Raw genomic sequence first — 24892 nt, 5'->3', positions numbered from 1 at the left:
TTGAAAAAAAGGGGGTCTTGCCACGAAGAATAAAAAGTTACGCAATCCTGAAGTCAACTCATTTTTTTTCTACTTTCTGTTTGCTATTTTTACTAGACCTCACCACTTCAAGTAAACATGATATCCTTTCACTTTCCTGGAATGATATCCCCAAAAGATGCAAGATTTTTTGAAAAGTCTATATTTATGTTTCCATACACTATAAACCTATAAACAAACAGAAAAAAATGAGTTCAGAAAAAAATTCAGTCTTCTAAATTATCAGTAAATCTCATTCTTGTCTATCTTTATGAATAACCTGACCATGCACAGTTGTACAGTGGTTCACTGAGGTAACCTGACCATGCACAAGAGTACAATGGTTCCCTGAGGTAACCTGACCATGCACAGTTGTACAGTGGTTCCCTGAGGTAACCTGACCATGCACAGTAGTACAATGGTTCCCTGAAGTAACCTGATCATGCACATTAGTACAATGGTTCCCTGAGGAAACCTACCATGCACAGTAGTACAATGGTTCCTGAAGTAATCTGACCAGGCACGGTAGTGCAATTGTTCCCTGAGGTAACATGACAATGCACAGTAGTGCAATGGTTTCCTGAGGTAACCTGACCATACACAGTAGTACAGTGGTTCCCTGAGGTAACCTGACCATGCACAGTTGTACAGTAGTTTCCTGAGTAACCTGACCATGCACAGTAGTACAATGGTTTCCTGAGGTAACCTGACCATGCACAGTAGTACAATGGTTCCCTGAAGTAACCTGACCATGTACAGTAGTACAATGGTTCCCTGGGGAAACCTACCATGCACAGTAGTACAGTGGTTCCCTGAGGTAACATGACCATGTACAGTAGTGCAATGGTTCCTTGAGGTAGTCTGACCATGCACAGTAGTACAATGGTTCCCTGAGATAAACTTACCATGCACAGTAGCACAATGGTTCCCTGAGGTAACCTGGCAATGCACAGATGTACAATGGTTCCCTGCAGTAACCTGACCATGTACAGTAGTACAATGATTCCCTTGGAAAACCTGACCATGCACAGTAGTACAATGGTCACCGGAGGTAACATGACAATGCACAGTAGTACAATGGTTCCCTGAGGTAACCTGACCATGAACAGTAGTACTGTGGTTCCCTGAGGTAACATGACCATGTACAGTAGTACAATGGTTCCCTGAGGAAACCTGACAATGCACAGAAGCACAATGGTTCCCTGAGGTAACCTGACCATGCACAGTTGTACAGTGGTTTCCTGAGGTAACCTGACCATGCACAGTAGTACAATGGTTCCCTGAAGTAACCTGATCATGCACATTAGTACAATGGTTCCCTGAGGAAACCTACCATGCACAGTAGTACAATGGTTCCTGAAGTAATCTGACCAGGCACGGTAGTGCAATTGTTCCCTGAGGTAACCTGACCATGCACAGTAGTACAATGGTTCCCTGAGGAAACTTGACCATGCACAGTAGTACAATGGTTCCCTGAAGTAATCTAACCATGTACAGTAGTACAATGGTTCCCTGGGGAAACCTGACCATGCACAGTAGTACAATGGTTCCCTGAGGTAACATGACAATGTACAGTATTACAATGGTTCCTTGACGTAACCTGACCATGCACAGTAGTACAGTGGTTCCCTGAGGTAACATGACCATGTACAGTAGTGCAATGGTTCCTTGAGGTAGTCTGACCATGCACAGTAGTACAATGGTTCCCTGAGATAAACTTACCATGCACAGTAGCACAATGGTTCCCTGAGGTAACCTGGCAATGCACAGATGTACAATGGTTCCCTGCAGTAACCTGACCATGTACAGTAGTACAATGATTCCCTTGGGAAACCTGACCATGCACAGTAGTACAATGGTCACCGGAGGTAACATGACAATGCACAGTAGTACAATGGTTCCCTGAGGTAACCTGACCATTAACAGTAGTACTGGGGTTCCCTGAGGTAACATGACCATGTACAGTAGTACAGTGGTTCCCTGAGGAAACCTGACAATGCACAGAAGCACAATGGTTCCCTGAGGTAACCTGACCATGCACAGTAGTACAATGGTTCCCTGAGATAAACTGACTATGCACAGTAGTACATTTGTTCCCTGAGGTAACATGACCATGTACAATAGTACAATGGTTCCCTGAAGTAACCTGATCATGCACAGTAGTGAAAAGGGGTCTCTGAAGTAAGCTGACCATGCACGGTAGTGCAATGATTCCCTAATTACTTACCATGCACAGTAGTACAATTGTTCCCTGAAGTAACCTGACCATGCAGAGTAGTACAATAATTCCCTGAGGTTACCTACCATGCACAGTAGTACAATGGTTCCCTGAAGAAACCTGACCATGCACAGTAGTGCAATGGTTCCCTGAGGTAACCGGACCATGCAGAGTAGTACAATAATTCCCTGAGGTTACCTACCATGCACAGTAGTACAATGGTTCCCTGAAGAAACCTGACCATGCACAGTAGTGCAATGGTTCCCTGAGGTAACCTGACAATGCACAGTAGTACAATGATTCCTTGAGGTAAACTCACAATACACAACAGTACAATGGTTCCCTCAGGTACCATGACCATCACAGTAGAACAACGATTCCCTGAGGAGACTTGAACATGCACAATAGTACAATGGTTCCCTGCACAGTAGTACAATGGTTCCCTGAGGTTATCTGACAATGACCAGTTGTATAGTGGTTACCTGGTGTAACATGACCATGCACAGTAGTACAATGATTCCCTGAGGTTACCTGCCATGCACAGTAGTTCAATGATTTCCTGAGGAGACTTGACCATGCACAATAGTACAATGGTTCCCTGCAGATTAATACAATGGTTCCCTGAGGTTACATGAAAATGCACAGTAGTACAATTGTTCCCTGAGATAACCTGACCATACACAGTAGTACAGTGGTTCCCTGAGGTAACATGACCATGTACAGAAGTACAATGGTTCCCTGAGGTAACCTGACCATGCACAGTAGTAAAATGGTTCCCTGAGGTAACCTGACCATGCACAGTAGTACAATGGTTCCCTGAGATAAACTTACCATGCACAGTAGTACAATGGTTCCCTCAGGTAACCTGGCAATGCACAGTAGTACAATGCTTTTCTGAGGTTACCTGACCATGCATAGTTGTACAGTGGTTCCCTGAGCAACCTGACAATGCATAGTATTACAATGGTTTCGGGAGGTAACCTGACCATGCACAGTAGTACAAAGGTTCCCTGAGGTAACATGACAATGCACAGTAGTGCAATGGTTCCCTGAGGTAACCTGACCATACACAGTAGTACAGTGGTTCCCTGAGGTAACCTAACCATGCACAGTTGTACAGTAGTTTCCTGAGTAACCTGACCATGCACAGTAGTACAATGGTATCCTGAGGTAACCTGACCATGCACAGTAGTACAATGGTTCCCTGAAGTAACCTGACCATGTACAGTAGTACAATGGTTCCCTGGGGAAACCTGACCTTGCAAGTAGTACAAAGGTTCCCTGAGTATACATGAAAATGCACAGTAGTACAATAGTTCCCTGAGGTAACCTCAAAATACACAGCAGTACAATGATTCCCTGAGGTACCATGACCATGCACAGTAGAACAATGATTTCCTGAGGAGACTTGACCATGCACAATAGTACAATGGTTCCCTGCAGATTAGTACAATGGTTCCCTGAGGTTACATGAAAATGCACAGTAGTACAATTGTTCCCTGAGATAACCTGACCATACACAGTAGTACAGTGGTTCCCTGAGGTAACATGACCATGTACAGAAGTACAATGGTTCCCTGAGGTAACCTGACCATGCACAGTAGTAAAATGGTTCCCTGAGGTAACCTGACCATGCACAGTAGTACAATGGTTCCCTGAGATAAACTTACCATGCACAGTAATACAATGGTTCCCTCAGGTAACCTGGCAATGCACAGTAGTACAATGCTTTTCTGAGGTTACCTGACCATGCATAGTTGTACAGTGGTTCCCTGAGTAACCTGACAATGCATAGTATTACAATGGTTTCGTGAGGTAACCTGACCATGCACAGTAGTACAAAGGTTCCCTGAGGTAACATGACAATGCACAGTAGTGCAATGGTTTCCTGAGGTAACCTGACCATACACAGTAGTACAGTGGTTCCCTGAGGTAACCTGACCATGCACAGTTGTACAGTAGTTTCCTGAGTAACCTGACCATGCACAGTAGTACAATGGTTTCCTGAGGTAACCTGACCATGCACAGTAGTACAATGGTTCCCTGAAGTAACCTGACCATGTACAGTAGTACAATGGTTCCCTGGGGAAACCTGACCATGCACAGTAGTACAAAGATTCCCTGAGGTTACATGAAAATGCACAGTAGTACAATAGTTCCCTGAGATAACCTGACCATACACAGTAGTACAGTAGTTCCCTTAGGTAACATGACCATGTACAGAAGTACAATGGTTCCCTGAGGTAACCTGACCATGCACAGTAGTAAAATGGTTCCCTGAGGTAACCGGACCATGCACAGTAGTACAATGGTTCCCTGAGATAAACACACCATGCACAGTAGTTCAATGGTTCCCTCAGGTAACCTGGCAATGCACAGTAGTACAATGCTTTTCTGAGGTTGCCTGACCATGCATAGTTGTACAGTGGTTCCCTGACCATGTACAGTAGTACAATGGTACCCTGGGGAAACCGGACCATGCATAGTTGTACAGTGGTTCCCTGAGTAACCTGACAATGCATAGTATTACAATGGTTTCCTGAGGTAACCTGACCATGCACAGTAGTACAAAGGTTCCCTGAGGTAACATGACAATGCACAGTAGTGCAATGGTTCCCTGAGGTAACCTGACCATACACAGTAGTACAGTGGTTCCCTAATGTAACCTGACCATGCACAGTTGTACAGTAGTTTCCTGAGTAACCTGACCATGCACAGTAGTACAATGGTTTCCTGAGGTAACCTGACCATGCACAGTAGTACAATGGTTCCCTGAAGTAACCTGACCATGTACAGTAGTACAATGGTTCCCTGGGGAAACCTGACCATGCACAGTAGTACAAAGGTTCCCTGAGGTTACATGAAAATGCACAGTAGTACAATAGTTTCCTGAGATAACCTGACCATACACAGTAGTAGAGTAGTTCCCTGAGGTAACATGACCATGTACAGAAGTACAATGGTTCCCTGAGGTAACCTGACGATGCACAGTAGTAAAATGATTCCCTGAGGTAACCTGACCAGGCACAGTAGTACAATGGTTCCCTGAGATAAACCTACCATGCACAGTAGTACAATGGTTCCCTCAGGTAACCTGGCAATGCACAGTAGTACAATGCTTTTCTGAGGTTACCTGACCATGCATAGTTGTACAGTGGTTCCCTGAGTAACCTGACCATGCACAGTTGTACAATAGTTTCCTGAGTAACCTTACCATGCACAGTAGTACAATGGTTTCCTGAGGTAACCTGACCATGCACAGTAGTACAATGGTTCCCTGAAGTAACCTGACCATGTACAGTAGTACAATGGTTCCCTGGGGAAACCTGACCATGCACAGTAGTACAATGGTTTCCTGAGGTAACCTGACCATGCACAGTAGTACAATGATTCCCTGAGGTAATTTACCATGCACATTAGTACAATGGTTCCCTGAGGTAACCTGACCATGCACAGTAGTACAATGGTTCCCTGAGGTAACCTGACCATGCACAGTAGTACAATGGTTCCCTGGGGTAACCTGACCATGCACAGTAGTACAATGGTTCCCTGAAGTAACCTGACCATGTACAGTAGTACAATGGTTCCCTGGGGAAACCTGACCATGCACAGTAGTACAAAGGTTCCCTGAGGTTACATGAAAATGCACAGTAGTACAATGGTTCCCTGAGATAACCTGACCATACACAGTAGTACAGTAGTTCCCTGAGGTAACATGACCATGTACAGTAGTATAATGGTTCCCTGAGGTAACCTGATCATGTATATTAATTTACAGATGACCTGAGAAAACCTGGTCATGTACAGTAATTTACAGTTGACCTGAGGTAACCTGTCCGTGCACAAAATCACATAGATGTGATCTGGATTAAGCTGACGAAGGGAGTTGTGACCATGTAAATCAATCGTGATTACCTGAGGTTTTCAGAAAATATGCGTTTTGGCAAGCTTATTTATGATAACATGCAGCTGGTACAAGGACCATGTATAGTGGTGATCTTAGATAAACTGACCATGCACCGGGTACAATGGTTATCTGAGGTAACCTGACCATGCACAGTAGTACAATGGTTCACTGAGGAAACCTCACCATGCACAGCAGTACAATAGTTCCCTGCGGTAACCTCACAACGCAAAGCAGTACAATGATTCCCTGAGATAACCTGACCATGTACAGTAGTACAATGGTTCCCTGAGATAACCTGACCATGCACAGCAGTGCAATGGTTCCCTGAGGTAACCTGACCATGCACAGTAGTGCAATGGTTCCCTCGGTAACATTACCATGCACAGTAGTACAATCGATCCCTGAGGTAACCAGACCATGCACAGTAGAACAATGGTTCCTTGAAGTAACCCGACCATGCACAGTAGTACCATGGTTCCCTGAGGTAACCTTACCATGCACAGTAGTACAATGGTTCCCTGAGGTAACCTGGTCATGTATAGTAATTTACATATGACCTGAGGTATCCTTGTCATGTACAGTAATTTACAGATGACCTGAGGTAAACTGGTCATGTACAGTAATTTACAGATGACCTGAGGTAGCCTGTCCGTGAAAAAAAAGAACATAGATGTAATCTGGACTAAGCTGACGAAGGGAGTTATGAACATTCAATTGTGGTAACCTGAGGTTTGTAGAAAATAAGCGTTTTGCAAAGTTTATCTGTGGTAACATGCAGCTGGTACAATGACCATGAAGTTGTGACCTTAGGTAACCTCACCATATTCTAACATACAGAGGTATTCTGAGGTTACATATTTATATACAGTAGTTAAGAAATGACATTAGTTAACATATGCACTTGGCCATGTATAGAAATGCAGAAGTGCCCTGAGGAAAACTGAAAAAATAGTGTTTTGTAAAGTTTATACAAAGTGTGGTAATACGAGTATGTGCAATAATACAGAGTAACTTCACCATGTACAGCAATACAGAGGTAATATTAGGTAACCTCACAATGTTCCATCATACAGAGGTAACCTGAGGTAATCTCACCATGTGAGCAATCATAGATATGATCTGAGATACAGGAAATACACAGTAATTTAGAGATGACCTCAGGTTATCTGACCATGTACAAAAGTACACTGGAGATGTGAGGTTTTTCCTTGAAAATATCCAACATCTCTCAAATAAGATTAATTAAGACAATTAACATTTTAAAAAAGCAGTTATATACTATATAACCTGTGCTTGTAACTACGTTACTTTCAAAGTAATGTCAAATGAAAAAAAAAATAGATTACTGTTCGTACTGCAATGTTTCTCTTTTTTAATACTGGTGAATAAAATCCTTAAAGTGTGTACTGGTTGGTCATCATCGCGTATGATACGATTTTTATACTCATACACAGCTAATGAATATTATGCATGAATATAGATAAGATCACCACGTGTAGCCATAGACTGAGAGTTGTAGATTTGTAGTGTAAATATATAGATGCCGTTTATAGAATACAAAATTAGATCAGAGACATAGTTATTAAAATTGAGAAAGGAAATGGTGAATATGTCAAAGCGACAACCACCCGACCATAGAGCAGACAACAGCCGAAGGCAACCAATGGGTCTCCAATGTAGTGTCCTTCAGCTGGCCCCTAACTGACATGCGAGCTCCAGACCTCAATTAAACTGATTGAAAGATTATGTGTTCATCATATGAATATCAGGCACAATCCCTAGGCCTCCCGTTAGGGGTTTAGTATCATACTATCATAAAATATATGAGAAGAACATAACCCGTGTCATGCCAACAACTGTTTTTAAGAAATAGATGTGTTTAGTTCTGATTCAAAGACTCTATCAGTGAATCAATATTAAAGACAAAATATGCAATCTTTAATGACCTGACAACAGTATCGTAACTATATCCCTTTTTAATAAGTCTATTTAAAGGTTTTGTTAGTTTCTGAGGAGAATACTGACATTTTTGTTCTTTATAAAGAATATTTCAATAAAAAATTGGATGTGAAATACCTGAACGTATAAGATGTCTGCATGTTGAGTTATATTTACGAATTATTTCCTTATACCGATGATAAAATTTAGTAAATGTTTTGACCAGTTTGTGATATCGAAAACCCTGGTGTAATAATTTTTCAGTAATACATATATTTCTCTCGCTAAAATCTAATACGTTGAGAATCGGACAAATTGAGATATATAAACACCATAAGATGATGACAAGGGAACGTCACCATCTACAAATGGATAATTAATAATAAGAAATGAAAAATCATCTCTCTTATCATAAATTTTTGTACTAAGCTTCCCGTTTATGATATAGATATCAAGATCCAGGCAAGGGCAGTGGTCATTGTTATCATTAGCTTTATTCAAAGTAAGTTCTACAGGATAAATTTCTTTAGTATACATACGGAAGTCGTCATTATTAAGAGCCAATATATCATCCAAATATCTAAAAGTATTGTTAAATTTTTGTATCAAATGTTGTTTTGATGGGTCTTTGCTAATTTAAGTCATACATTGTAACTCATAACAATACAAAAACAGGTCCGCAATAAGTGGTGCACAGTTAGTCCCCATTGGAATTCCAATACCTTGACGATATACGGAATCTCCAAAACGAACAAAAATGTTATCAAGTAAAAATTCAAGCGCATAAATAGTATCAAAGCATGTCCAATTGACATAGTTCTTTTTTTTTAAAGTTTGATTCTAATTGTTTGAGAAACAAATAATTTGTTTTTGACCCTGAGAAAAAAAATTGTTTGTTTCACCCTCAGCTGCCACTATATGAAATGCTAAAATTGAAATGAAAGAAAAAAATGTTTTCGACCTGTCTCCAAAAAATATTGTCTTTCGCCGAAGGAACCCCCCCCCCCCCCCCCCCCCCCATTAATAGAATGGGGAAATGGGGAAAAAATCACATGAACTTCGTCCAACTTTTGCAAAGTCAAATAAGAGACACCAAGACAGTCCTCTACACTCTAAAAATTGTGTTTAGAGCCTAAACACTTTCCTAAACACATTTGTGAAACCGATTTTTGACATGTTTTAAATCTAAACATGTTTAATATTTAATGTGCTAACAGCCTAAACGTGTCAAGCTATAACGTGCTTAGACTGTAAACATGTTTAGATGTAAAGTGTTTAGACTAGAAACATGGTTTGCTAAAAAGTTCTTAGACTGTAAACATGTTTAGTTGTAAAGTGTTGTATCTGGAAACATGTTTAGCTCTGAAGTGTTTTGTCTGCCTTAGGCATGTGTGGATAACTTTTATTCTTTAATAGTTAGTTTAAATAATTGTATACATTTATTTACATAAATCTCTATGAAACCAGTTTTTGACAACTATTATTATAAAAGTTTAAATCGCCATTCAAAAAGTGTTTTCTTTTTAATTATTTTAAGTCATTTACGTTTCACTAAATAAATATCTGTTCACGTTGCAATGATCACAAATTAACCAAATATTTGGATTTTTTTCGTGAATTATTTGTCGTAACTTATTGTAAAAAATTGTATGTGTTCCTGTTTTCTCCTATTTTTCGCACATATACTGTCAGTCGAAATAGAAAGTACAATGATGTATTTTTAGTTTATTCTATTTTTAGATCATGTTATTACTACGCATATGGGCACTATTGCCACGATTACCTGAGGGCACCGATTACCTCAGGGCATACAGCAGCGGACCTAACTGCCATCTGCAGTTTACAACACAAACAGGCTTACTCTTTCTGCACATTTGCATTTCATCCATCTGAACTCTCTTTGCCATCTTAAGAGTAAGCAGGAAATCTTTAAGAGAAACAAAATACAATACTCTCTTATTCTTTCATGTGTAGAAAATAGTACTTGATGTGCTATATCCAACCACATAACATGCATAATAATTTATAGTCCAATTAATTATGACCTCTTGAAAGGCTATTTATATGAGGCAGGCATTACCTGTAAATGGGGACGAAGTCTGTATGAATTATTTTTTTGTAACTTAAATATTTGTTTAAAAAAAAAGAAACGGAAATACCGTAACGTTTCAAAATTTTGGTTCTGTTGTTAGGGATTTAGTTGTGACGTTATTTAAATTATGACGTCATATGCAATGTAAACAAAGAAACGCTATCATCAGGTAACGTTTTTTCATATCAAGGAATTATTAAAAATGAAATTGGTATTGCGCGTTCCTTCCTATTTTATACTAGACTGATAAATATATATTTTTTTACTCAAAGTTTCATACAAACGAGACCGGAAAAAGGAAGTACATTGTACATTTCTGCCCCGGTCCGGGATTTCAAAACACAACAAAAAAAATTTGAACGATTTTGAGTTCATTAGTACAATGAAAAATTCGGGAAATTTTCCCGAATTTTTTTTAATTGAATTTTCTACTGTTATTGGGGACTCCGTCTCCATATAAAAAAAAATTTCGACAAAGTAAGGCGTCAAAGAAAAAAATTATACTAGCCTTTCAAGACGTCATAATTATTTGGACTAAATAATTTATGGACCATTAATTTTTTGCATAAATGTTATTCATAGCACATACATTCGTATATTATACTATAGTCAGATCAAATCTGTTTTTGTATGTCATATGAATTTGTACTATGCTTGCTTTTACAATTCGTCATTTCAGAATCTAATGCATTTTGGGTAATACATGTAATATCGTCGTGTCATTTGATTTTGTATCAACCATATTTCATCAGTTTCGAATGCGAACGCTTTCTTTTGGTTGTATTTTTCTATTGCTATATTTGGTACAATACAACGTGACAAATGTGTGACATATTCTAAGTAGATTTTAAAAACATAAAAGCTAACAATGACTAATTTAAAAAAAACTTACCTATTCAGCCATTTTTATTTAATGTCAAAAATACACATCACTAGACTAGTTGTTGAGAACAATTCTGAGGGTTTACATGAAGTATAGCAATTTTTTCTGACTATCCGACACTGTTGTCACGAAATAGAAGTTCCTTCATAATATAAGTTCCAAAAGGAAAAAATATTCTGGAATATCATTTCCACAGGAATAAGTATTACAGTATATATGTGCCTAATGGAATACATGGTATAGAATATTTGTTCCAACAGGAATACATATTATGACAATGTTTATAACAAAGTTTCCATTGGAACTTCTGTTAGGCAGAACAAATATACGTTGACAATGCGACTGTCATGTGTGTGTTGTAGGCGAGTGTAATATTTGAAAAAGACGTCTAGTTAAGGACTTTAATGCACCCACCTAACACACGGCTAATTTTTTTTTAAATGAAAGAATAATGATTAAACTTTGATTTTTGCCCGGTCGTCACAAAATCGTACGGTGCAGTTTTTGTAAAATTGACGTTTATTTCAGAAATTAGTTGAAAATTATATAATTACGACATGTTTTTCAAGCAAAGGAAATTAGTCGTATCTCTTCTTTTCTAAAGACAGAATAATTAAGTGAATTAGATTCTTAAAATAATGAAAAACAATATTTACAACTGTAAGTCTGCATGCTTTTGCATTCCTTCTAAATATTTGACATTTTGTACGAAAATTTTCATAATCTCGACCTTTTCGGATCTACAATTAAATTTTTATTAAATGTTTTTGCAATCTATCCGTTTTAGATCACACCAAATTACTCATCAGTTATCGTTTTTTCATTCAAGATCAAGACTTTATCTCAACATTTCTTAAAATCACGAATTTCTGTAATTTTATGAAGTTGGGAAAAGACACTATAATTTCCGGAATCCCTTATCTATTTCGTTATCGTTTTTTACTGAATATATTAGTCGATTTCCGTGTACTTAATAGTGCTATTAGAGTACGATAAATCATATTTAAACGGTTCTATTTCTATCTTTAACTTCAGTGTAGCTTAAATAGATATAAAATCGTCCAAAATAAAGATCAAATCAAAGTAAAACATAGTTTTTGAGATCTGTAGAATTCAACCCTTTCTAAATAAGGAATCGTATCGAAAAATTGTAGAAAATCTTCCGAGTCGTGTCAAATTTTCACAGTCCAGTTCACAATGAAACCCTTCCTTTGCTAAAAAGCAAAAAAAAAACTATCCATTTATTGACACAGATGCATAGTCTGTCATATATTTACTACATAGAATTCGAAACTATGTAGATAACACTTAAATGAAGATACAGTTGTATTGCCGCAGTGGGAAAACGAAAAGATGAAGTTTACAGAAGACTGGTCGATGAATATGAAAAAAATGAAAACATCCCATTTGAAAATACAAAATATCATAAGAGTTGTTATAAATATTTCAAAAGTAAGCACAACCTATCAACTTCTGTTTTGTCTGTACACAGACTTTGTACTACATGTACCAATTCTACCGACCAGTAGATCTTCTCATATATCAACGAGGACACTAGTAGATCTACAACTCATTCTGATTTGTCTGTTTGTATATTTTGCAAATGTATAAAACCTATAAGCAAGTTACACAACTTCATAAGGTATCCTCTGAGGAGCAAACTCAAGCTGTATTGAGTGTTACTTCATATATCTCCTACAATGATCTGATTTACAAAATAATTTTACTATTAAATCTTTATACCATCGAGCTTGCATCGCTAAATATTTGCTACAAAATTTGAAATCAGAAATTAAAGAGCTATTTAGTTCTTAACATAAAACAGCTTTTACTAACATTTCGACGATTAAAGATGACGTGCCTGTACACAAGGAAGTATTCTGGTTAACAACTTTAATTACTTGATCAGTTAACCGGGCTTAATTTCTGCCAGAGGATCGCCGCCGAGAAAACTACACAACATATGATCAGCTTCAACAAAAACTAAAAAAACATGGTCAATTTATAGTTACATGTATACAGCTTCAACAAGGCCAAGGTTCATCCAATATTGTATACAGTAGCTCTTTAATTTTGTCTTATGCCGTAATGACGGAAAGTTACCCGTTTAAAATGACTGTGATATTCGGTCTGTAAAATTTAAAGATCTGAGCAGTGACTGCGAAACTGGTTGCAAGCACTTAGTGCAGCTACTTTACGGAAGCAGATATAGGGTAAAGTTGTAATTTAATCAGATGAATATCCATTATCTAAAAACATTTCACTGGATTATTCAATTGAAATTATGCCACCTGCTTTAAAAAACATTTCTGTGTTGTCTATTGGATGATGGCACATCTGCGGCAGTTAATAAAGCGTACGATACTCCTATTGACAAAGTTCTTAGTTAGATGTATGGCTTTAGTAGAATGTATATTATCTATAAATATTTTTTTTACTCTTTTTCATTTAGGTTTATCACTACCAATGCACCGTATTTATGGACACACCTTTGATAACTATTAACAAGTTTGACTGATCAGGAGATTAGAAACAATGAAAATGGGGCATACATTCTACATTGCATTATTTTTCTTCTGGGGGTTAAAATTTTATCCAAGACAATGTCGACCCAACTACAGAAACAATAAAAGATCTCCGTATGACTTTGGTTGGCTAAAAGGCAACATCGGTCCGGTATGATGTCATCCAACTTTCTACAAGATTTGATCTGTTCACGCATTGGTATAGGTATAGGGGGAGGGTTGAGATTTCCAAAAACATGTTTAACACCGCCGCAATTTTGCGCCTGTCCCAAGTCAGGAGCATCGTGCCTTTCTTAGTTTTGTATGATTTTTTATTTTAACTTCTTGAGTATATTTCGAAGCTTAGTATGACGTCCATTATCATTTCAAAGTAGTACATTTTTGTTTAGGGGCCAGCTGTAGAACGCCTCCGGGTTTGGGAGTTTCTTGCTGCATTGACGACCCATTGGTGGTTTTTGGCCGTTGCCTGCTTTTTAGCGGGTTGGTGTCTCTTTGACAAATCCCTCATGTCTATTCCAAATTTTTAATTCAATCTGTATATAGTAGATCTTGTGTCCGCTTTGAGCAAAACCTCTGCTGTACTGATATATGCCCATGCCAAGGAAGTTGTCTTTGTATGGATATGTTGACCGATAAGAATGATGAGATTACCAGTTAAAATGAAGCTATAATATTCTGATATCGCAATATTCCGACACCTAAATGGTCCAACATCCCATTGGTCCGACGTTTCGATCACGGGATTTTAACATTAGAAAGCCAAATAAAAGGTTCAATATTAGATAGCCTTGTCCTCCGTTTGAAGCGGTGAAACAAGATAAAAAAAAACGTAATACTTAGTGCCAAAGTAGCCGAACGTCATCACTAGTGTAATATTTAAAAAGAGTACAAACTACTTCGTCAAGTGTTGTTTGATTAATTATATATCTCAAGATACGCGGCGGCCGACTGAAGTAAAATCAAACACATTTTGACGTACAATGAGTGATCATATTTTCCTTGTGATGTTTTATATTAAAATTGTCAATTTGTTGATATAAATATACCAGTAGCACTTTACTCATTTTAGTTATGTTTGTTAGCATGGTTAGTACTCTTATCATATCTGATTTAGTGATGTATGAGTTGTTAATGTCTGTGTCATTTTGGTCTTTTGTGGATAGTTGTCTCATTGGCAATCATACCACATCTTCTTTTTTATATATCAACATATTGCAACATATATATAAAAGAAAATCTGCTCTATGGTTGTCAGGCTTTCAAACTAACAGGAGACCATACGCTTCCTCAATTTAAAAAAAAACAGCTCATCATGGGACTTTTCTAAACAATTAAAAATACGTCATATGTTATATTTTCCCCTTGCTTCAAATATTTTGTTTCGGATTATTTATATCAAATTTGCAGATATATATGTTTGTATATATGTGCAATCAAATGATATGGAGGTATTATATGATTTAGATAATGCAAGGGCGACTACAGATACATATGTGTGACTTAAATGTTGATTTTCAAAGACTCCGAGAGAAAACGTTATTTATTATGCGTTACCGTTAAAATCAACCAAAATTAATTAATATTATGATAGAAATATATTTTCCCAACAGTAATACAGCATTCCTATAAAATTGTTTCGTTTTTGCATTTGTTTTGACTCGATTTTACAACTGGAAGTATCCGTGAATTGAAATTGCACCCATGACCTTTGACCTCGATTTAAAAAAAAATGCACCATAATTTCTTTTGACGACCGGGATATTTAGAAAGTACACATTCTTAGCTTTCTATTGATATATAATTTAGCCGTGTGTTAGGTAGGTGCATTAGAAATGTAAATTTGGCTCTCATATCACTCGCCTATTGGGTCATTTTTGTCTAGCAAAAGTTGCAGAAAGCACGACATAGGGATAGTGATCCGGTGGCGGCTAAGGCGGCGGCAGCAGTGTTAGCTCACTTCTTAAAAGCTTTATATTTTAGAAGGTGGAAGACCTGGATGTTTCATACTTTATATATAGATGCTTCATGTTACGAAGTTTCCGTCAGTCACATGTCCAATATCCTTGACCTCATTTTCATGGTTCAGTGACCACTTGAAAAAAAAGTTCAAATTTTTTGGAAATCTCTCTTATTATGTAATTGGATAACTATATTTGATATGTGCGTACCTTGCAAGGTCCTCATGTCTGTCATACAGTTTTCACTTGACCTCGACCTCATTTCATGGATCAGTGAACAAGGTTAAGTTTTGGTGGTCAAGTCCATATCTCAGATACTATAAGCAATAGGGCTAGTATATTCAGTGTATGGAAGGACTGTAAGGTGTACATGTCCAACTGGCAGGTGTCATCTGACCTTGACCTCATTTTCATAGTTCAGTGGTTATAGTTAAATTTTTGTGTTTTTGTCTGTTTTTCTCATACTATATGCAATAAGTCTACTATATTTGTTGTATGGAATGATTGTAAGGTGTACATGTCTAGCGGGCAGATGTCATGTGACCCTGACCTCATTTTCATGGTTCAGTGGTCAAAGTTAAGTTTTTGAGTTTTGGTCTTTTTATTTAATACTATATGCCATAGGTCAACTATATTTGGTGTATGGAAATATTTTATGATCTTTATGTCAGTTGCGCAGGTTTTATTTGACCGTATGGATATGTTGACCGATAAGAATGATGAGATTACCAGTTAAAATGAAGCTATAATATTCTGATATCGCAATATTCCGACACCTAAATGGTCCAACATCCCATTGGTCCGACGTTTCGATCACGGGATTTTAACATTAGAAAGCCAAATAAAAGGTTCAATATTAGATAGCCTTGTCCTCCGTTTGAAGCGGTGAAACAAGATAAAAAAAAACGTAATACTTAGTGCCAAAGTAGCCGAACGTCATCACTAGTGTAATATTTAAAAAGAGTACAAACTACTTCGTCAAGTGTTGTTTGATTAATTATATATCTCAAGATACGCGGCGGCCGACTGAAGTAAAATCAAACACATTTTGACGTACAATGAGTGATCATATTTTCCTTGTGATGTTTTATATTAAAATTGTCAATTTGTTGATATAAATATACCAGTAGCACTTTACTCATTTTAGTTATGTTTGTTAGCATGGTTAGTACTCTTATCATATCTGATTTAGTGATGTATGAGTTGTTAATGTCTGTGTCATTTTGGTCTTTTGTGGATAGTTGTCTCATTGGCAATCATACCACATCTTCTTTTTTATATATCAACATATTGCAACATATATATAAAAGAAAATCTGCTCTATGGTTGTCAGGCTTTCAAACTAACAGGAGACCATACGCTTCCTCAATTTAAAAAAAAACAGCTCATCATGGGACTTTTCTAAACAATTAAAAATACGTCATATGTTATATTTTCCCCTTGCTTCAAATATTTTGTTTCGGATTATTTATATCAAATTTGCAGATATATATGTTTGTATATATGTGCAATCAAATGATATGGAGGTATTATATGATTTAGATAATGCAAGGGCGACTACAGATACATATGTGTGACTTAAATGTTGATTTTCAAAGACTCCGAGAGAAAACGTTATTTATTATGCGTTACCGTTAAAATCAACCAAAATTAATTAATATTATGATAGAAATATATTTTCCCAACAGTAATACAGCATTCCTATAAAATTGTTTCGTTTTTGCATTTGTTTTGACTCGATTTTACAACTGGAAGTATCCGTGAATTGAAATTGCACCCATGACCTTTGACCTCGATTTAAAAAAAAATGCACCATAATTTCTTTTGACGACCGGGATATTTAGAAAGTACACATTCTTAGCTTTCTATTGATATATAATTTAGCCGTGTGTTAGGTAGGTGCATTAAAAATGTAAATTTGGCTCTCATATCACTCGCCTATTGGGTCATTTTTGTCTAGCAAAAGTTGCAGAAAGCACGACATAGGGATAGTGATCCGGTGGCGGCTAAGGCGGCGGCAGCAGTGTTAGCTCACTTCTTAAAAGCTTTATATTTTAGAAGGTGGAAGACCTGGATGTTTCATACTTTATATATAGATGCTTCATGTTACGAAGTTTCCGTCAGTCACATGTCCAATATCCTTGACCTCATTTTCATGGTTCAGTGACCACTTGAAAAAAAAGTTCAAATTTTTTGGAAATCTCTCTTATTATGTAATTGGATAACTATATTTGATATGTGCGTACCTTGCAAGGTCCTCATGTCTGTCATACAGTTTTCACTTGACCTCGACCTCATTTCATGGATCAGTGAACAAGGTTAAGTTTTGGTGGTCAAGTCCATATCTCAGATACTATAAGCAATAGGGCTAGTATATTCAGTGTATGGAAGGACTGTAAGGTGTACATGTCCAACTGGCAGGTGTCATCTGACCTTGACCTCATTTTCATAGTTCAGTGGTTATAGTTAAATTTTTGTGTTTTTGTCTGTTTTTCTCATACTATATGCAATAAGTCTACTATATTTGTTGTATGGAATGATTGTAAGGTGTACATGTCTAGCGGGCAGATGTCATGTGACCCTGACCTCATTTTCATGGTTCAGTGGTCAAAGTTAAGTTTTTGAGTTTTGGTCTTTTTATTTAATACTATATGCCATAGGTCAACTATATTTGGTGTATGGAAATATTTTATGATCTTTATGTCAGTTGCGCAGGTTTTATTTGACCGTGACCTCATTTTCACGGTTTATTGCACAGTGTTAAGTTTTTGTGTTTTGGTCTATTTTTCTTAAACTATAAGTAATGGGTCAACTATATATGTTGCATAGAAGCATTGTTAGCTGTACATGTCTGCCTGGCATGTTTCATCTGACCTTGGCCTCATTTTCCAGGTTCATTGGTCTTTGTTTAGTTATCTTGGTTAATGTTAAGTTTATGTGACAGTTGTAATAAAGCTTAGCTTTATACCTAGGACTATCAACATAATATCAATGATTAGTATACATGGTATAGAAGGCGAGACATTTCAGCGTGTGCACTCTTGTTATTACAAACCAGCAAAATGAAATTATCATGGTTCTTTTATAAAATGGCTGTTCAAAATCAATTTATTCAATATTCTATTGACAATTCTTTTTATACATCCTTGATACATGTGATACATAAAGATGAAAACAGTCTTAAATTTTTACATTTAATCCCAAATTTTGAAAACTGCATTTTATTTTCAAAAACTAATGTCCTTTGTAGAAACCCAGTGCCAATCTGAAATAAACCACAATGCTTTAATTTTCAGCACATGAAACACCAACCTAAAACTATTTACTACTTATTTTTGGTACTGAAAAGTATTTGATAACTTTTTTTAGGATTTAAGCAATGACCAGAACCACAACTTTCGAAATTGCTCATTTCGAATTTTATAGTCATTTCCTGTTCGTGTACTGATCCAATTTTTAATTCATACGAAAACATATGACGGCGATTTCTTGACATGCGAAACTTGCAAATTAATCGGAAACAATAAAAAATCGTAGTAAGCCTGGCCATAAAAACATTAGACAGAACCTTCTTTTAAAAATTTGAGTACACACATGTATTAAAAACTCAATAGTGAAAACAGTAAGCAGTGAAAATAGTTATTAATAGGAAAACACATGACATGGGTATATATTCAAAAGTGTACACCAAAACATTGTGATTTGGTTAAAACCGTTCTAAACAATTGAATTTCAACCAATGACTTGATGTTATTTTCATTTTGGTGTACGAACAATGAGATTACCCATAGTCCTCTTGTTTTTGATAAGGCAAATTGTGATGTCCTAAATACATGCTTGATATGGATAGCACAAAATCCCACTATATGTGAGAATAATTGAGGGTACGTAGGAATGCCCTGTACCATCAAGAGTCAAATGGTCATTTTCTGCTATCATTAGCTTCCAATAGGCTAAAATTTTACATTCTGGCCCAAAATATTCTTTTCATGATTCGTCAATGGTCTCAAATAGAACTTATCGTAACTGTTAGTTTTGGAAAAATTAATGTGATTCGTCAAAATCAGTCTCAATTTTTATCGTATCAAAGAAAGTGTACATTTTATCATCATGCACCAAAAAATTACCAATTACTATATTTAGTAAGATTTTTACAAAATATACACCTTGGTTGCCGATTATCAAGTTTTTCTGTACAAATCTATAATTTTACCTGGAGACATATCATTTTGCATATGTATGACAAATCTGATGTACATTTTGTACAGTAGTTGTCGTTTGTTTATGTAATTTATACGTGTTTCTCGTTTCTCGCTTTTTTTTTTTTTTTTTTATTTTATATAGATTAGACCGTTGGTTTTCCCGTTCGAATAGTTTACACTAATATTTTGGGGCCCTTTATGGCTTGTTTGTCGGTGTGAGCCAATTGCAAGGCTCTATGTTGAAGGCCGTACATTGACCTATAATGGTTTACTTTTTTTAAATTGTTATTTGGATGGAGAGTTGTCTCATTGGCACTCACACCACATCTGCCTATATCTATGACAAGTTTACAAACCTTAGTACGCTAATCAATGGTCAAAACAGGTGTCATAATTTGTTGTTACATGTAATCTGTAATTAATTCATTTGTAAACAGAATTGGTCAGTATTTTTGTGATTTTACTTTTGATGAACACAAAGAAAGATTACTCAAATTTCATCCATTTTCTCATTAATACTGATAGACTTACATGACATCCTTCTAACCTTAGGACATTTAAGTGTAGGTCTTTTGTGTCACAGTACAAAGATAAGAGGGGGTTCAGCACTTTAAGTACAAAAATCATACAAGTAAAAAAAATATAGGCTTATTATATTAGCTCATCATCAGTATACCAAAAAAACAAAGAAGAGATATGAGACAATTTCAAGAGTAAAAAATAGTGCACACAGAAATGCTGCAAAAATTGTAAAGTTGGCAGGTCTGAGATATTAGAGAAACCGTTTTCAAATGTACAAAACACACCTTTTCAGACCCTACCCCCACCCCCAAACTTTCCTCAAAAGTGTACATTAACCATTATCATTTCAAGACGTGAATCAATAATCCTTAATAAAAAGAAGATCATGTCTATCTTAGTTAAGTTTATTATAGAAATTTGCATTGAAAACAAACTGAAAGATATGTGACCTGCAGAAACGAAAAAAAAAGTACATTAAAATGTGTTGACTTTTTAACCCCACTCCCTAAAACGTACATTTGGGAATTGATTTTGGGGGTTATGTTTGTACAATGTTGGATTACCTCCCTTACACTGCTTTTAAATTATATATTAAAGACTTTATGATGTATTTAAATGAGTAATTATGGTTGCAAACTCCATTTGAAATTTGAATTTTCATTATGACCATATTTTGAGGGAAATAAAAAAATTTTGGAAAAAAAGGGGGGGGGGGGGGGGGGGGGGATGATAAATTTTTCTCATTTCCAGAAACAAAATGGGAGGTGGTGGCCAATTCCCACGTTTTTGTACGTTGTATTGTTTTAGAATAAGATAACATTAATAAAAAATTGTTTTTTCAGGCATTAGAAGATGGCAGAAAATCAGGGAGTGAGTGCTTTTCCATTGCCTCCTATGCAGTATGTACATTTATATACAGATGAAAATGTAAAGAAAGGGAGAGCACCACCTCCACCACCAATTTCTCAGGTAATTATAGATTCAGACAGCAAGGATACCTATACCTCCTGTCTCTCATGTAATTACATATTGAGACAGTGAGGGCACCACCTCCATCTCATGTGTCATATAATTACACATTCTGACAGGCATGACAGGAAGGGTGCAACTTCATCCTTAAATCTTCTGAAATAACTTATTCAGTCATATAGGCATGATAGGACACCAACTCTACCTTTTCTTTCTCTCAGGTTATTACAAACTCAGACAGGGTGAGTATTATCTTCACCTTTCATCTCTCAGGTAATTACATATTCAAATTTGTGAACACACCCTTTACCTCCAGTCACTCAGGTACATGTAATTACACATATAGAGAGGCAAGGCGACTTCTGGCGTGGAGAGAATTAAGGTAAAGACACAACCTTAATCTTCAGTCACTCGAGTAATTACATTTTTAGGCATCCGCAACTAGTGTCCAATTGATACTATATCCTGTCACCATGTGTTTTTCCCCCATTCTTTTGAATTTTGTAGCAGAACAATGACATCATGAGATATACATGTAATTAGACAATATACGTATAGTGTCTTGAAATATGAAATTTATTTGTATGAGGCTTAGAAATGGGGAAATGCGAGGTTTTACCAAGCATTTTCCCGTTTCGTGCTGAATACAAATAAATTTCATATTTCAAGACACTATACATATATTGTTTTTATACTGAAATCGATAAAAAACTTAAAAAATATGTAACAAATATTGTTAAAAAAAAGTGTTTGGAATTTCCCTCTTGGGGTACCATTTTGGGGGTATTTCCCTTTGAGCGTAGTCCAGGCGGTAAGACATTGACATTTTAAGGAATAAGAAAGAGAAAATGAACTTACAAAATGTAATTAATAACATTTGATAAACATGGTATAAAATTACCAATTTGAAGACATAACAGGTTTAAATTTATAAAAGTTTGACCATTGTTATACACGTTGTCATGGTTGTGACGTGACGTTGTTGATGAAACACAATAGTTCCGGTAAGTAGGCGGAGCTATAGGTTAGTTGAGGTCATTGACATATAAAGCTAGAGTTTATACATATAGCTTTAATAGTAAAATAGCTGATTGCAGTATAATATATTGATTTGTTGGTCAATTCTGGCACTGTTGAAAGTAGACTACAGTACACCTTTTACTTAGAGGTTATACATGTTATTGTAATGTTTATTTACTGACTCAGATATTGAAACATTATTTTGAAGGTAAACTTTTCTCCCTTTAGCCATTTATGTATTGTTTGGTTTCGTTTTGTGCTATTGTTGCAGACAATTCTTCGCAAAATTAAAAAAATGTTCATGTATCTAAAATTTTGTTTTAATTCAATGGAATTTTGCATTTGCACCGGCTTGAAAAAATAAAACCATATAAAGAAGCAATCGGTGACCCTCAAATAAAAATAAGAATATTTAAAAGGCAAGGTAATCTAGTCCTTGGTAGGAAAATAGAATCTGTAAATAGTGAAAATTATTACAAGATTTACTATTAGAATAATATGGCCTATATCATATGGAGTTATTGCCTTTCATTAAGGAATGGCTATAATATTTTTCCTGTCTATGAAGAAATAACATAAAATATTTGGTGCACACAGAATAAACCATGTACATTGTAGCGTGTTATTTTTGAAAGTGTGCACTACATTTTCGATGTTATTTCGAATGGACAGAAAAAAATGTTAGTCATTCCTTATAATTTAATTCTAAATTCCATTTTAAGCCAGGAGCAAATTGTTGAAAAAAGGTGGATGACTTCACAGTAATATGACAAAATATAATGTCTATGAGCTTTACATCCAAAATTAAATTATATCAGCATGTTTATCTAGGTTGTTACTTTTTATGGGGAAAAAAACCCATGTCAGTGATACTGGCTCCTTTGTGCCTCAAGTTGGTTAAAAAACAACTTGAATATATACAGAATGATTTTGAACTGCATTTATATATATATATACATCTATATATATTAACGCCTAAAAAAGTGTACACAACAACTCCAAATACAAAAAAAAAGGTAACTAACTATAAATGTAATTATTTATAAATATTTTGGATAACAGATATCCTTCGTCAGTCAGATTCTGATGTTAAATGAAACCATCTTTAAGTCTTCTTAGATATATGAACACACAATTTTTATTTTGAAAAATTAAAAACAATCTGCATGCATCACATAAAAATATTCGTACTATGTCATGTATGTGGCAAATTTGGTGTTATTAATTGGCCATTCTATCATTTCTAGGTTAGCAGTCTTTTTGTAAGCTTTTATTTGTATATCAGTATCATTTTGTTTTTATTCTATTTTCAGGACAATTACACCATGTTTGGGGTACCATTTAATGTGGATGATCAAATTATACAACCATTAGAATCTCAAGGATTCCGAAGACTGCATCCACAAAGTTTTGACCACAAGAGGGAGCTGAAAAAACTGAATCACTCAATTCTGGTTAACTTCCTTGACCTTATGGATATTCTCATCAAATCACCAGACTCTCAGAAAAGGACCGAAAAATTAGAAGATTTAAATCTGTTGTTTATTCACATGCATCATTTAATCAATGAATTCAGACCGCATCAAGCTAGAGAAACGTTACGAGTCATGATGGAAAAACAGAAAAAACAGAGACACGAAATAGCAGAAAGATTTCAGTTACATTTAGAAAAAGTAAAAGAACTTATTCAGTCAAGTTTGCAAAATATCCCTGATGATTTAAGTTTCGATTCTAAAACTTTAGTAAAAACGGAACTTCTCCAGTTCTCGTGTCAGCAGGAAGACGTTAGTGTTAAATCTGAACCATGTGACCAACTCGATCGTATGATGTGTGACATTGTAGATAGTATGACTTAATTAAAATAAACATCAAACATTTGTTAATATATATATATGTTTCAAAATCTTTTAGTTTTAGAGCTTATTTCCTAATGCATGTAAATTAAGACTTTAGTTACCTTGCTTGCTTTGTTTGTATAAACGTTGAATTTGATTATTTGATAATGTCCTATCAAATTTTAATAAGATGTATACAGGTTTAACTTTGCCTAGTTGTATTGTTTTTGGATGTCAATTTTAATCAAACCATTTTGTTTTATTTTATTTTCAGGACAATTACACTTTGGGGTTTCATTTTTAATTACAATGCTTGATCAAAGGTTTTAAAAACAATGCAAGCAAGTCAACCATAGTCTTAATCTACATCCATAGGAAATTAGCTGTAAAAAGAAATAAGAAAATGTGGTGTGAGTGTCAATGAGACAACTCTCCATCCATTTCACAATGTGTACTTATAGTAAACAATAATTGGTCAAGGTACACCAAACTGAAAGCTATAAAGGGCACCAACATACAATGTACATGTGAAAATCAAACAGAAAAAAAGACTAAAGCTTTACTTTTATAAACTGGGAAATTCTAATGCAATTTTTTTTTCTACAATTTAATATACAGTAAATTCAGAAATGATTACAATTCAGAACTTATTTTTCGGTTTTAATACATTGGACTAAGTGAGAATTGCAATACCAAGAACTTGCATTCTAAAATCTTATCCATACATGTGTACCAGGAATATAATTCAGGAAGAATTTCCTTTTATAAAAATTATTTACTTCAACTTCGTACTTTATTTGGCCTT

The 24892-nt window shown here is 35.8% G+C and overlaps 1 protein-coding gene across 1 annotated transcript; it reads left to right on the top strand.

The window, feature by feature from the left end:
- The first annotated feature begins 9915 nt into the window (after positions 1 to 9915).
- On the top strand, positions 9916 to 24135 carry LOC143042716 (mediator of RNA polymerase II transcription subunit 7-like). The gene is made up of 3 exons (XM_076215153.1): positions 9916 to 9995; positions 21106 to 21232; positions 23566 to 24135. The coding sequence occupies exons 2-3, from the start codon at positions 21116 to 21118 to the stop codon at positions 24106 to 24108; spliced, it is 660 nt and encodes a 219-aa protein (XP_076071268.1). The 5' UTR covers positions 9916 to 9995; positions 21106 to 21115; the 3' UTR covers positions 24109 to 24135.
- The last annotated feature ends 757 nt before the right edge of the window (positions 24136 to 24892 follow it).

This window comes from Mytilus galloprovincialis, chromosome 8 (assembly GCF_965363235.1).
Source record: "Mytilus galloprovincialis chromosome 8, xbMytGall1.hap1.1, whole genome shotgun sequence".
Taxonomy (NCBI): domain Eukaryota; kingdom Metazoa; phylum Mollusca; class Bivalvia; order Mytilida; family Mytilidae; genus Mytilus; species Mytilus galloprovincialis.
The sequence above is the reverse complement of the archived record's forward strand: the minus strand, read 5'-3'. Positions and strand labels throughout refer to the sequence as shown.

Coding starts and splice junctions, on each gene's coding strand:
- LOC143042716 (XM_076215153.1), top strand. CDS start 21,116: ATGGCAGAAAATCAGGGAGTGAGTGCTTTTCCATTGCCTCCTATGCAG. Junction 21,233..23,565: donor CTCCACCACCAATTTCTCAG/GTAATTATAGAT, acceptor TTCTATTTTCAG/GACAATTACACCATGTTTGG.